The following is a 15,703-nucleotide window of genomic DNA, read 5'->3' on the forward strand; positions in this document are numbered from 1 at the left end:
AGGTTGCCCCTATACACTGGTTGACCAGCTCATGGTTCAGGTCGACCGTGCACGCCGTCTCGTTGCGGACGCCAGCCTAGGTTGCCCCAGACGCTGGTTGCCCAGTTTTGTCCAGGTTGCTCCTGATGCCGGGTCGCCCCTGCCATTCACGCTGGTCTAGGTTCCTCGGACGCTTTCGGTTGCCCAGCCTACCGTCCAGGTTGCGCCTTGACGCCGCCGCCCCGCCTGATGATGCTCGCCTAGGTTGCCCTAGACGCTGGTTGCCCAGTTTGGTCCAGGTGGTTTTGATGCCGGGTTGTCTGCCGCCATGTCTGTCTAGTCTGTTGTCTAGATCGCTGGTTGCCCAGCTCATGTTCAGGTCGCTACTGCACGCCGGGTTGCCCGCTCAGGACGCCGCCTCAGGGTTCTAGACGCTTGGTTGCCCAGTTCGTCCAGGTTGGTCCTGATGCCGGTCCCCGCCACACGCTGGTCTTAGGGTTGTCTCTAGACGCTGGTTGCCCAGCCACGGTCCAGGTTGTTTTGACGCCGGGTAGCCCGCACGCCTCAGAGTCTAGGTTGTTCTAGACGCTGGCTGCCCAGCTCAAGATAAGCACCAAAGTCCAGGTTGCTCTGGATGCCGGGTGGCCTGGCTCGTCACTTCACCGCATGTACCAGCTCGCAGTCACTGGGCCCAGATCGCGAAGTGCTTATGGTCCAGTATTGGTCTAGGTTGCCCTAGACGCTGGTTGCCCAGCTCGGCAAGCTTCTAAATCCCCACTAAAGCGGGCAAAGCATGCCATGGGCCCCACAACAACCCTAGGTTTATGGTTAACACCTAGCTACTTAAAATTCTGTCGGCGCCCTGGCACAACGCCTTCACCCCGCCCAGTCATGCTGTTTAATTCATCTTGTATGTATACTAATGTCTCTGCTCCTCTCAGAACCAGATTACTGAGTCACCGCCTGGCGGCATCACTCATCCCTTTTAGTTCCCCCCCTGCCTTCATCCATCGGCAGGAGACGAGATCCGCCATCGCTGGACGGATCCGGAAAGACGGGCCTACGCCAAAGGACTGTTACCTATTTCAGGACTCTATCATGCTTGCATCCGCCGCTCCTTTACTAATTAAATCGCTAACTGATTCTATTCTTGTCTACTGAGTCTTTCTGGCAGAAATGATAGCTTCAGCCAAAGTTCTACTAGGAAGACTCAGAGTAGTGTAGCTACTTCCTCCCATGCTTACATCGAGCCAATCTTAGCTTTGCCTACTTCGGAAAAAGCCCCGCAATCTGGATCATTCACTCATTCAATCAGCGCCAGCCTATAGGAATTCAGTGGGCTCTTTTAAATATGTACCACCTAACACTGCTTCTGCTTCTCAGTACGCTGACTTTGACGCCCCTCCACCTCCCTCCAGCCACCTCTGCCAGCAGTCCACGCCATCGGGTACGGGTCCGCCTAACACATCATCTTCCTTCAGCCACCGCCACCAGTTGGTCCCCGTCTGTCAGGGGAGGTTTCCCCTTCCCTGCCTTCATCCATCGGGCAGGAGACGATCCGCCATCGCTGGACGGATCCTCAGACGGGCCTACGCCAAAGACTGTTACCTATTCAGGACTCTATCATGCTTGCATCCAAGCCGTTCCTTTACTAATTAAATCGTTAACTGATTCTATTCTGTCTACTGAGTCTTTCTGGTAGAACTGCAGTAACAGCACAATGGTGGCAATACACTAGAGTGGCCATGAGCTCACTTACTGTGCATCTAATGGGCATGAAAACAACATTAACACACCATAGAACAGCAACAGCATTAGAATCATAACATCATAACAATAGGCCAGAGAATCACTTCACTACATGGCTGACAACAACAAGGTCATACAGTACATGAGTTGTGTGGCACATAATGACTCCTCTCTGATTGACAACAAGGTGATATGTCTAACTCAGGAGTTACAAGTTGTGTATGCCTTTAAAAAGAAGATGAAGAAGATAATGATATATGCAGGAAATACAATAGAGGAACGATAGCTAAATAGGATTCAAGGATTTCACAGTATGTTTGTCCAACTCTACATTTTCAGTTTTTGAACATTCAATGAACCCAAATATTCTTTACAATGTTCATTTTCCAACATTCCCGTCACACCGATGTGACTGACTGTACACCTTTAAGGGTTTTAAGGGCATGAAAGATGTAACTATAACATTACCACAAGTCTGTAAGAGCACTGACCATAGACAGTAATGCACAAACAGACACAATGTACTTTAGCAGAGAGTATGCCACTACAGCTGTGGCAAATGATCCCTCTGTATTACAACAACCCTAACATGGGTTCACAGTTACATGAACAACTCCCTCCGGACTGCAGAACAGGGACTTAATGTAATGTCAAACTCTAGACCAGACCTTTTCAGCTTTACTATTGAGAGACCTCCCCACTCAAATCAAACTGGATTAACTTTCTCTCAGACAATTATCTCATTAGACCGACGACAGACATTCATTAAATTTACTGTTACTCTCTGCATGGAAAAAGAAGCAAGGCTGCTGAGATTATGTCTCCAGCTACACAGGCTATTAGATGGCAGTCTCCCTATGAATAGAGTGCAAAGACAGCTTCTACAATGAACTACATTAAATAATATGGCATATTTACATCACATGAAATATTCATTAAATTCAGTAAATCTAGGATATCACTGATTCTTGAGATAAGGGACAAAACATGTTCCGAATCAAAATGTTGCAGTTTCCCTTAAAAAATAATACATTATTTCATTTAAAAAGGCTTTAAAAGTTGGATATGAAAGACTTGTGTATGTTTAGACTCTTAGTTTTGGCTATATTTCTTTATATTATTTTATAGTAATTTCATAAAATACGATACAAACAACTGATCAGATGAAGTTCTGAAGAAAAAAAGTATTAGCTAATTTAAAGCAGCAGTGAGAAGCTTTGGTTAAAAATGAACAAAGGCAAAAACCTTACAAACTCCAAATAGCAGCACAGCTGGCTTTGATAAAACACTTGCTGACCTGGCAAACAGAATTGCATAGTGCATAGCCTCGTAGCGCGCTAGTTGGAGCAACAGATGCTTTTGTTTGTCCTTCACATGACTAAATACTATGAAAATCCATTAGAAGAGTAGAAGGGTACACATTGCCTATGAAAACATGCTTCGCAAAGTGGCAAATTGTAGCATACTGTCTCTTTAACTGGTAGGGATCCCTAACCCCCTGGGGTCCATGCCCGGTTCCAGAGTGAAAATATTCCCAAATCTACCACAACCTTCTTCAACGGCAGCTTCAAATACACACTTCTACCAGTGACTTGATATCAAGGCAGCAGCAGATGGGCTGTGCTCAAACAGGATAGAGGCCTCTCTGCTCTGATCAATACTGCTTTGACTATTTCCAGAGGGCTAATATCAGCTTTCATTATAAATGAATAGAGGTGGAACATTACTCAGCGGATGTGTAGGATGATGCTTGTTCTTCAGCATATACAAGCTTGGCCAACATTCAAAACAGATTCAGATTCAGTAAAAGCTTACAATGCTTTGTCACAGAAGTACCGGTACTAGTAGTGGTTAAGACTGGAGACATAATAATGATCGACTATTGAATAGACACAGATAAGACCTGCCTGTTATAATGACAGCAGTCCACACAGTAGTATACGTGTCGTTCCTGCTAAAGGAGGACGAAGCCCATAAGGGACTGCATTATTATGTCGGATTACATGCCATCTGGATTCAGCTGGTTTGGTGGGCATTCATATGCTCATTTGCAGTCCTCTTCTTCGTAATAATAGCGTTAAACGTGTCTTCATACTGTGTATAGACGTATGTGTCTAACGCAAAATGCTACAGTAGTTCTTAGTGACAGCCCTGACTGGATGGTTGGCCCTAAAGGTAAATGTTAGGTAACAGATGTTTTTTATCTAAAAGAACTCACTGAATTGTCAGGTTGTCAAGAGCTGGCGTTGCATTTTTTGTCCACCCACTGTCCAGATGGGAAAGTAATGATCACCCTCCTTGCAGAATAACAAATAACAAATTCCAGTTTGAAGAATGTGAACGTGAAGTATTTATCCTGTGGATATGTTGTGAATTGTGTGAATCAAATGCTTTTACTGCCCAGGGAGCTATTCTGTCCCGGTGGGAATACTACTGGAGTCAGTCACCTTATAAATAAATAAATAAATAAATAAATACATACATACATTTTATGGAGCCAAAGTGCTCAGTATTTCACCATAAGCCCCCAGACTGACAGTGGAAAGCAACACCTACAGTAGCCTCCCTAAGAACAACTAGCCCCTCTACTGCCCCACAAGCCCATCCATTATTCAGTGAATAGCCATATGGGGACCTAAATATAGCTCTGTCTTAAGGGGAGGGGTCGATGAGAGAGAGAGAGAGATAGAGAGAGGTTGCAACCAACGAAAGAGAGAGATAGATAGAAAGAGAGAAAGAAGAAGGGATTAAGTGATAAATACAAATATGAGGTTAATAGACAGGGAGGTAGAGGTTAAAGCGAGTGTGCAGTGATGTTTGTTTATATACAGTATATATATTGGTGGTTTAATATATTATGTTTCCATTACAAGAAAAGTCCAGTGCAAACCACACAGGGCTTAAAGCAAAGAGAATTTCTGTGCCTGAAATTATCTGAAATTTTCAGAGCTGTTATATGTAATCATCTATTCATCTATTTTCAAATCTTCAACAGCTCGGCCCATTCTTGAGTTCCTGCACAGGGCTAGACAACTTTAAGCCTGGAGCCATGTTTGTCTTCTTGTACAGGACATTCTAAAAAATTCAGCAAAGCCCTCCATTCTGCCAATCCAACATATACATAACTGCAAACATTTCCTACAGTTCAGCTCAACATCTACCAATGAAGAGGAACACCCCCCCCCCTTCACTGATATGATTTCTCAGCATCAGCGGATTGCTTTCCAGTAAGCCAGGTTGAGGTCTCCCATTCCTGTCAGGCTGACTCACCAGTAGAGATGCTCCTCCACCATCTTGGTAATGGCACGAGCCACCGCCTTCTCCTGCTCGCTCAGGCTCTTGTTGAGGTTCGCCCCCAGGTTGTCCTCCAGGAAGTCGATAATGAACTCCGTTCCAGACACCTGCTGCCGGTTGTACTCAATCCAGGGCATCTTACCTTGAGGGGACAGCTTCCCATCAAAGTAGTTCTGTAGAGAAGAGGAGAAGGTATAATCATCATTACAGGGACAACAATCCAGCAATCACACAAATTATCAGAGCAGGCCAACAGTTAGTCTCTAATGGTTAGATTTGTATCACTACATGCATGCAGGGACAACTGTAGCAAATGTAGTATTTAGTTTCAATGTAAGTGGGAACAATAACAGGTTGAGTTGTTGTGGAGATCTCTATGGAGAGATCATCTGGTTGTGTTTACATTCACTATCCATTCAGTAGACTACTGTTCTTTTCATATACTTTTGTTATGGTGACAGACCCTCTACCTCACAATACTTGCATTTTGAGTGTAATTAATAAGCCAAAAAGGGACAAAATAGACAATGAACAAATTCAAGAAGAATTGACTGACTAAAGATAGATATCACAACTACAGTACCGGTATATTGTTATAGTGATTCATTTTTGGCACAATCATTGTTTAGTGAAAATCTGTTCATGGTCAGGACAGCCTTAGTTGCACCTGACTCCTAATTCCTACCCTGGATATAATGCACCTCAATCAGGCCACTTTCATCCTTTGTGGAGAGAAGGGCTAGACCAGTGAGGGGTAGAAGGGGCTATTTGCACATCAAACAGGGCTGTTATTACAGTCACAAACAGAGCACATTTGGGTTTGCTTCACATTTAAGCCTCGAACAGCAGCTCACTTTAACAATCACCCATCTAGCGCAGAATAACTCTATTCAATCAAAATTTACACTTACAAAGACTTTGAAATTGTCTAAAGATCACAGGACAGACGAATAAAATGACTCCCAAAACAATACTGAAACAGTGGCACACAATGATAGATAGATAGAGAGAAATAGATAGATACTTTATTTGTCCCCAAGGGGAAATTCAAGATGATGATGTCTTACTGTATTTGAGAACAGTACCTTGGTGCATAGATAGCGGTCAGCGAAACAAACAAACATGGCTGACGGACAGGCAGTCTTTTGTAAAGATTCAAGGTTCATTATCTTTATCAATAATGCCAACATCAAATCAGTGAAACAAAAAATATCAATAATGTGCACAGTGCAACCAAAATGTAGAAGGCTTACTCAGGGTCCTGAGTTCTAAGCTAACTGATATCTTCTAGAACTATAGTGTCATGGGACCAGAAATTACTTCAAACACACAATGATGACAGAAAAGAGGATGTGGCTTCTCTATTTTGTACCTTCCCAAAGCCTCCCATACACAACATTCACTGTTGCAGTTTGTTTATGGTTTCAATCTGAGTGCTCCTCAGTTTACATACGCTGTTTCAAACTGTAAAAACCATGCTAACTATTCCAAGCCATATTTATTTATAACAAATTCCCTGCTGGAACACATCTACATCTGTCCTCACAGCGCTTTCCTCCACTTCCTTCTCTCTGATGACCACAGCTGACCGTTGCTAGTTCTACGCTACAAAACACACACACACTCCCAAAGCCTGATTGTGCTGAGTGTGTGGTGTGTTACCTGGGGTGTTACAATACACCAAACCAATGGATCAGCTGCAACTCCTCAAACTAAAGCTATGCCTTGTGTCTGCCTGCTGCTCATGACCTACAGTTGAAGTGAAGGGCTCTAATAAGGAGAATTCTACTACAGCTACGGTTTGGAGCTGAAGCACGAAAGGCGTACATATTTCTTTGTAACATTTACAAAATCTAAGCGAACAAAGCACTATACAAACATTTATCTACTCAGATGTCCTTCCATTGAGTTTGTTTACTTTTATCTAACTGGTGCGGTGAAGTGCAGAGCTATACTGACACACACCAGCACACAAGTATAAACACACTCAATAAAGTGTATGCCACTTGCGTAGTTTAGGTGAGCTCTTGAGTTAATGGAGAACCACCTGTGTGATGACATTGGACTGCATAGATTCAATGCAGATCCACATACTGTATCTGGCTAGTTTTATGTTTTTGAAGTCAGTGTCGCAAGACTGAAATAAGCATAGTGGTGACACATACACAGACACACATCAAAGCATAGTGGCAGTTTCGTAGGGTAGGGTAGCGGCAAAGATGCAAGTGAAGCGGTACTGCTACGTTAGGGGGAAATGGTGAAATAAATGTTTTAAAATGTTACTAGTGAAATGAAAAAATGAGTTTTGTTGCATTGAGAGCTCATGGGGCTGTGTCTATAAGGATGGCAGCTGCTAGGGTTGGAGAGGTGTCGCCGTTCTGTCTCCTCAAACCACAAAACGCGATTGTGGATGTTTGTGTTGTGATTTCGGTTGCGGTTTACATATCGTTACAGCCCTAGTTACCTGGTAGGGAAGGTCCATCATGCGTAGGAAAGTCTCTATCTTGAGGCAGAAGGGAGAAAGGCTGGGTACTCCGCTCTTTGGACGGGAGAACTGGTGCAAGATGATGGCATCCTTCGAGTCCATCTCCACCTCTTTCCTATATCCAAACAAAACAAAATACACTCTCACTCTCAATACAAGGACATTATGCAACTGTAAATGCACATCCAACTCCATATCTACCTTATTAGAGGCAGTATCACCAGAGCCATCATAGTTAGAGCACCTAATGGTGCAGAGGTTTAAAAACACAGTGCCGAGTGAGATATGGCCATGATGGTGACCGATTCTGTTGTGAGTCTGGCTCTGGTATGGTTTAGTTGCAGCCAAGAGGCAGGTAAAAAAGTAATGTGTGGGTGTCTCTCTCTCACACACTTCTCTCTCTCTCTCTCTCTCTCTCTCTCTCTCACACACACACACACACACACACACCCCGTAAGTGCAGTAGGACAGAATAAGGACATCTGATTCCTTCATTAATAATTCAACCTAAAGAGGCAATTTCTTCTGATCTCAGCTTCAGCTAGCAACTGAGACTATTACATCACAAATGTCATGATGGAGTTAGACTAGCCATATATTAAATGAAACAGCAGATCAATTGTAACCCGGCTCCACCGCCTAGTATCTCTGCTCATTTTCATCTTACTGAGATGCTAGTTTGGCTCCTCTCAATGTGTTTACATTTCCCTCAGCCACCAGGATGGTGGGCCAGTTAGTAGACGGATGTTAGTTTTGAAATCGAAAGTGACTGTTGTAAATGGTAGTAGCAATGCCTGCAAACACAATGCCTGCAATGTATACAGCAAAGGTAAATACATTGTTTCATGACTGTTGATGTCGTTTATTATCAGTTTTTAAAGGTTAATCAAAGTAGAAAATAATCCCTGATCAATGCTAAGGTTGGAAACATTCCCCAATAGAGAGTATGCAGACTCTCTTCACAAAGTGAAAGGAAGTAAGTGAGTCTGAAACCAGGTATCTAAATTGAGTACAAGTAACACTATTTTGCTCAAATTTAGTCATAGGCTACATCGTACTCATTCAACGCCCCTCAAACTCGCACACGCACACGCACGGTCTACCATTTCCTAGAATACGATGCAACGCATTGGCTGCTGTTGTCGCTGTCCATGGTACCAAGGTGCTAAAACCTGCCATTTTTACCTACCATGTTTACAAATGTCAGTTTTAAGCCTAACTCTGTCAAACGCTGCATTTATATTTGCATGCAATCAATACCACGACATATGTTCGATATTCAAATCATCCAATCATCAAAGGTTCTGGAAAGTGGACTGGAATTTTGATTTCGAATTCCAGGGATTCTGACAAAATGGCCAGAGAGAGGTCTGGAATGCAAATACAGTAGCCTGGGCGGTACATTTTTTTAGACCACTGCAGTGAAAGCCAGTGAAAGCTCCCCTAAAGCTAGACAAGAGTAAAGCCCTCATCACATTAACAATAGACCACACCTAATCCCCAAATTCGGACAGATTAGGCACTGCTGGCCAAGGGCACGAGCACGCGAAGACACACCTACTATTACATATTTACCCCTAAAAGACCTCGGACGCTCACGTGAAGAGTCGGTGTAGAGGACGTCCGGGCACAAGTGTACCGTTAAAAGGACATCACGCGAGGGAAACTTACGGGCACGCAGCTTGGCATAAACCGACACGTGACGCACCGACACAGTTGTGGACATTTTTTTCTATATCATTTGTGGAATGAAGGGAGGAAGTGGAGGGGGGATTAATGCCTGCTCGTGCGGCGCCGCAGGTAAACAAATCATTGCAACTTGATGTGGAAACAAGATATGCAAAGACTAAAGCTACAGGGGAAAAAATGTTACCACAGATGGGAAGAGTGTATTCTGATGCTTAGCAACCGAATCCACATGATTTGAGGGCACGTTTCAAGCGCAGTGAGGATGCAAATGTGAATACAGTGCATGAGGCGTCAAGAACCCTTGTTGGAATAGCCTATTAATGTTGAAACATTTACACTGACGTTAGTACTGCCAGCCCTAACCAATAGGCTATCCCAGGAGCATCGGGTGGCCTGGCTGTGGCATCCTACCTGATGGACAGCAGCTCGTGTAGAAGGTAGGCAGCGGCAGCAAGGAGAGCACCACCCGTGACATACAGTGTTTTCTTCCACCAGGACTCCGAGCCCAAAGCGGACATGATCCCGCCGTAGTCCTGTAAGGGAAAGGCAATGATGTATCCATAAAATGAGTGGCGCTCATCGGAGCCGCCGAGTCCGAGGGTCAGGCTCTGATTCCGCCCGAGTTCCACAACGTAAGACCGGGAAGAGGCGAAGCAGGTTCCCCAGAACATTATCTCTCTAGACCTCCTCCCGTGATTTTCCGCTCACCCTACCCGGCTTCATCTAAATTCTCTACCGGTGTCCCCTCATGGCTGTATTGTCCAAGCTATTAAATGGCGAAACATGCATCCTGACGGAAGCTGCTCCCCATAGCCGATCAAGTACGATCACTGCCTGCCTCCACTGTGGATGCTGAGTGCCTTTGTCTGTTCCAATCAGTTCCAACCAAGACCGGTGATGTCACCACGCCTAGATCCGTTTCTAGAAAGGGTAGGGGCTAGTTCTTAGCAATCTTGGTCTTCTACTAGGCTACTGTTGTTTAAAGCACCAAACTTTACGACCATGTTTAATCGTTGGATTCCACATGGATGTTCGAGTTGGAACCTTTCCACTAAACATCCGTGAAGACTGTTATAGGGTAGCCTACTGACCAAGATTACGACGGAAATTAGCCAACGACCCTTTCTAGAAATTCACCCCTAAAGTTATCCATTGTCCAGTTATCCAACTGTCAAAATGGACAATAATAAACACAGGCTACTTATAATACTGGCTAGATTGCGCATGTGCATTGGTCGCTCATCTATCAGATTTTAGTGGATATCATACGGATTATTTGGCCACACGTTTAGTATGATATCATACGAACTGGATACGTTTAAAAGATTAGATAGGCTCCTAGGCTAGCAATACAATTCGCTTCAGGTCTATCTATTCGCTATCTTCTTTAATAAGCCTTGGCCAATCAAGCAAAGCCAGAGCTATAGTTAGGCTATTTAATTAATGGCGTTATTTGGTAGGCTACTCACACGACAGTAACTTCGGATATACAAAATACTCATCTTGGTGTTCAGGATGACGGCACCGCAGGTGTGTGGGCGCTGTGTTTAGCATCGGACATTACAGTGAGTTACAAAACTTCGTTTTGTAAAGGTTTCATAAGGCTTCTATCAGTAACGTCACGAATCTTCTCGCGTCCAAACAAACCGGTACCCCCTAGTAGGCTATTACGGATCTATGCGTGTGTGTGCCTAATGCGCTTTACAGCCTTTATAGTCAAGTAATGCTATTCTTTATAGGCAAGTAATGCTCCTCTTTATATCGAATGCAATGAAAGGCAGGCTTGTGCAAAATTCCCGAATTGAATTGAAACAGGCTCTTAAATTCCAATTCAATTATTGAATTTCACTTGCATTTCAATTGAGGTAGCAAACAGGAAGTAGAATTGCAATTCGAATTGTGCACAACCCTGATGAAAGGGTAGTGAGAACAACTAGCCTACACAATCTGATAAAGAAAAAAAAAATCACTCCTGCCTAACATTAAACGAGTGCCTCACATTGTTAAAGCCTGAGGGTAGCCTAGTAGTTATTCTTCATGTTGACTCATACTTCATGTGCTTTGACAGTGTTATGTAAGTAGTCAAGCTTAAAACTGATATGCTTTGATCAAAAGCATACCAGCACACAGGCTGTTATTAAAAACTGTTACATAGTTTCACTGATCCCAACTTATTAAGTATTTTAAATGTGAAATTAGTGTGTAACACTGGCTTAAAGGAGAAAATATAAGCATAATCATGCACATAATGTTGTTCCACAACCCTGTATCAGACAAGGGCTATTATTACTATTATGAACAAAGGTGTTTTGTCCCTCAGCACTGCTGTATGGCATCAGTAGGTATAGGCTGTAGTTGGTTGGCTTCTATTTTTTGATAGAAGAAATAATAAATCATAATAATCATCATCATAATAATAAATATTGCAACAAACGAGGTCCAAGCAATTAATGACATTGTCAACATCCATAACGAACTGGCCCATTGCTTCCCCTCCACACCCCCCCTCCCTGTAACCCACTCACTCTTTTCCTTCACTGTGATCACTGAAGCTGATGTATCCCCTATAATCCCAAGCGTGAAGCCCTCAACCCATCTCCTTGACCCGATCCCCACATTTCTTGCCAAGGTCTGCCTCTCCTCACTATCCCCACTCTCTGGCCTCTGGCATTGTCCCCTCTCCCCTCAAGCGTGCTGCCATCGCCCACATACTGAAACTGATACCCAGGCATCCCCACCCCACTTACAGCCGTGGCCCACTGGTTAGCACTCTGGACTTGTAACCGGAGGGTTGCCGGTTCAAGCCCCGACCAGTAGGCACGGCTGAAGTGCCCTTGAGCAAGGCACCTAACCCCTCACTGCTCCCCAAGCGTCGCTGTTGTTGCAGGCAGCTCCCTGCGCCGGGATTAGTGTGTGCTTCACCTCACTGTGTTCACTGTGTGCTGAGTGTTTCACTAATTCACAGATTGGGATAAATGCAGAGACCAAATTTCCCTCACGAGATCAAAAGAGTATATATACTTACTTATTTATACCTACTAAAATCACATTGGTGGCATTAATCATGCATCAGACATTGTGCGAGTATGCTTATAAGACCCCTGTCCTGCTGCCATTCATATACTTGTGTAGTATAGTTTGTATGCATAACAAATGGCAACATGCTAAGGAGAAACCTGACTTCTGCTCCATCAATAGATGTGTATAAGCAAAAATAAATAAATACAATGTGTAAAAAAACAAATTCAGCCACTTTTGGCATGTACATGTCCAACCCGGTCAAGATCCTTGAGGGATTGATAAGGAAGATTATATGGGGCATTTGGATAAAAAACAGTAACATTCTCTAAGTCATTGCGGCAGTTTTGGGACCTTTGCTTAGCTTGTAACTACAGTATATGCACTTTTAAAGGAACCGTATGTAAGAAATTTCAATTAATCATAAAATGGCCCTGATATGTCACTAGACATTAAGAAATCATGTTTATTTCAAATAGCCTACTTACTGTATATCACTGACAACAGTTGATGTTGTCATGTTGTGTTTTGGCCTGTTGCGCCACCCTCCACCTATCTACTAATCACAAAGTCATTAGTGTTTTGGCATCCGGGGTTGCCAGCTCTGTCAGTCAGGGGGGAAGGGGAGGGGATACACCCCTCTACAGTAATTTGAAAGTGATTGCAGTACCAGTTTTGGCCACAATCTTACATATGGTTCCTTTAAGCTTCATTCAAGACCCTTGTAGGTCTAAATGGAAACCCAGCAGTCAGTCTAACTATTCTTTGACTGTTACTGCGTAATCTGTATTAGCTGTATGATATATTTTGGCAGTAATGCAGCACAAAGTAGTTTTCTGGTTCTCCACAAATTAATTTTATTATTCTTTATTTAAGAGTTACACTTTCATTTTTATAGTACATTGATAAACAAATCCAAAATTGAATCAACTTGAAATAGCCCAGAAATAGTCCGGAGAGATGATCACTCTACTTTGTGTCTCTTTAGTTGTGTTTATTCTTGTTGGCCATGTCTGACGCTATCCTCATCCTCTCCAATGACTCCCCCATCTTTCTGGAACTTGATCTCGTGGTTTGCAGTCACGATAAAGGACTTGTTGTTGGGGATGCTGTAATTCTCAACGATGGTCTTCACGCATTCACCACTGGAGCCTTCCAAATAGACACTGGCATATTTGACCCCTTCGCCCGAAAAAGCCAAGTATTGGTTTGGTGGGATGCATATGTAGCTGCCAGGGGAATTGGCCTTGAAATTCATCTTTGTTCCAGTAGTTTTTGCCACCATATCCTCTGGTTGCATCTTATCCCCACTGTGGTACAACCGGATGGGCCTCTGACTGGCGTTAACCACAACGTTGTTCCCTGAGATCGAGTTGGTGTTACTAATCGTCTTCCTGTTATGCGACGAATGGATGAGATAATCCCCATTTTTGATTTCAGCGACAGTGATTTAGGCCTTGGAAATATAGGAATATTAAAATCAGTCAGGTAACACTCCAAACAATCAGAACTCTCATATGTTGAATTACAAAATATCTGTTAGCATATTCGTTCATTTAAATGTTTACCAAATGTGAGGTATCTCATATGATATGAGCAATGATCCAAATGATGAAAAGATTTTCAGACAATGGAGACAGTTGCACTCACACTACTTATACCTACAGTAATAAAAGTTTTTAAAACATGCTGATGGCACACAATACAAAATAAAGATCATACCTGCTCTCTTAAGGTGTGTCTGTTTTTTTCCAAGTGCTGGAAAGGAGTTGAAGTGTTAACTGTTTTATACATGCAGAAACAGGAAGTTCCTCCCTGATTTGTTATGCACAAGAAAAGATGTTAAATTCCAGGTGCCTTATACACCTATCCATTAATAGTTAATGCAATACGTAATACAAACAGGGCGCTATACATTTGGGCGGGGCACAGCTTTTTGTAGCCTGCAAATCTTTTGTGTAGTTGCAAAGTGCTCTCGTTCAGAAAAGAGATATGCTGTTGTTATCTTATTTGAGATCTCCCTCGTTGATAATGCGTCTAAGGAACACGGTGAAGGGTCAAAAATGACCTGACTCATGTCTAACAGCATAGAAACAAAAATCAAAAAATGATATGTTTCCGACTTGAACTTGAAATTCACAGTGTGTCCCTAACAGTAGAAAACATCAAAGATTGCATTTATTTGTATGAAGCTGTAGACCACCAGGGAAACATTGCTTTACAGTTACTAAATGATTTACACACCACAAAAAAAAAAAAAAAAAAAAACACCACAAGATATGAACATAAACCGGCACACTCCATCTACAAACACATTTACATTTGTGTATGTACAGTAGGATCAATGTAGTAATGATTGTCCTGGAACAGCATTTGACATCCAGGATCAATTAACATGTAATGATGGTCCTGTAACAGCATTTATAAATATATTCAGGATAAACATGATAATCATGGTCCTGGAACAACATTTGCAAGTATGTTCAGGAGTATCAAGATTGCAATGGTGGTCCTGAATCCACATATACATTGGAATCCAGGGTCAGGATGATAAGGATATTTACAATAGTGATTTACAGTGGGTTGACAATGTGTTCAATAAGTTATGAGTTATTTTCCATGAGTAAGTGAGTATACCTGGGAGAATACTAAAGACCGTGAGATAGAAACACCAGAACTGAACTGGGTCAGGATCCTTTTTCTCAGACTAGCAGTGACTCCTGGTGCTTGTTTGATAAAGAAAGAATGGCGGGAATGTGAGAGACAGAGAGAGAATTATGTGCTGTTTAATTATTTGTTTTGGCTGAGCATAGTTTGATTTCAATGAGTGATTTATTAGTGATTACAGCTAGCCTGGAAGCCAGCCGAAACTTAGCCCCGCCCAGCCCCAGCCTACTGACAGCTCAATACTGTAAGTTTAAAAAACAAACCGAAAACAACATCTTTTTAAGAAGATGTTCTGGCCACTAGGATTCATGGTAGGCTATGTCATTGGTCTGATTGGTTAGGTCTATTAGGTCTATCCAATTGTGTGTGCCCCCACCCTGTATGGCTACAGTATGTCAGGGTACATTGCAGCACTGATGCAGATAGTGTTCCCACTAAACAGCAGCTGCACCAGATCACGGTACCACTGGTAGTATCCACAACCAGCCTTGCTCCCCAACCCTTTCTCCATCACTCTCTCCTATCTGTCAAAGTAAAACTAAAAAAATGATAGGATATCAATCTCCCTTTGCCATCCTAATTAGCTTGCCTGGGCATTGTGGTGAGTGAGCTAGCATCTGTATTAAACAGCGTTTTTGACATTCACAATAGTGAGCTAGCATCTGTGTTAAACAGCATTTGTGACATGTAAATGTAAATCAGGTTTATAGGCCAAGTATACTTGTGTATACAAGGAATTTGGTCTCTGCATTTATCCCATCCGTGAATTAGTGAACAGAGCACACAGTGAACACACAGTGAGGTGAAGCACACACCAACCAG

The 15,703-nt window shown here is 42.9% G+C and overlaps 1 protein-coding gene across 1 annotated transcript in view; it reads right to left on the reverse strand.

The window, feature by feature from the left end:
* faxcb (failed axon connections homolog, metaxin like GST domain containing b) overlaps nucleotides 1-10,647 on the reverse strand; it is a 19,932-nt gene extending 9,285 nt beyond the window's left edge. Inside the window, 3 exon segments of the mRNA XM_048260076.1 lie at nucleotides 4,999-5,195; nucleotides 7,487-7,622; nucleotides 9,608-10,647. Of these exon segments, the coding sequence (XP_048116033.1) occupies nucleotides 4,999-5,195; nucleotides 7,487-7,622; nucleotides 9,608-9,867 (593 nt within the window). The 5' untranslated portion in view covers nucleotides 9,868-10,647.
* Between the last annotated feature and the right edge of the window lie 5,056 nt (nucleotides 10,648-15,703).

Source organism: Alosa alosa, chromosome 13 (assembly GCF_017589495.1).
Source record: "Alosa alosa isolate M-15738 ecotype Scorff River chromosome 13, AALO_Geno_1.1, whole genome shotgun sequence".
NCBI lineage: Eukaryota > Metazoa > Chordata > Actinopteri > Clupeiformes > Clupeidae > Alosa > Alosa alosa.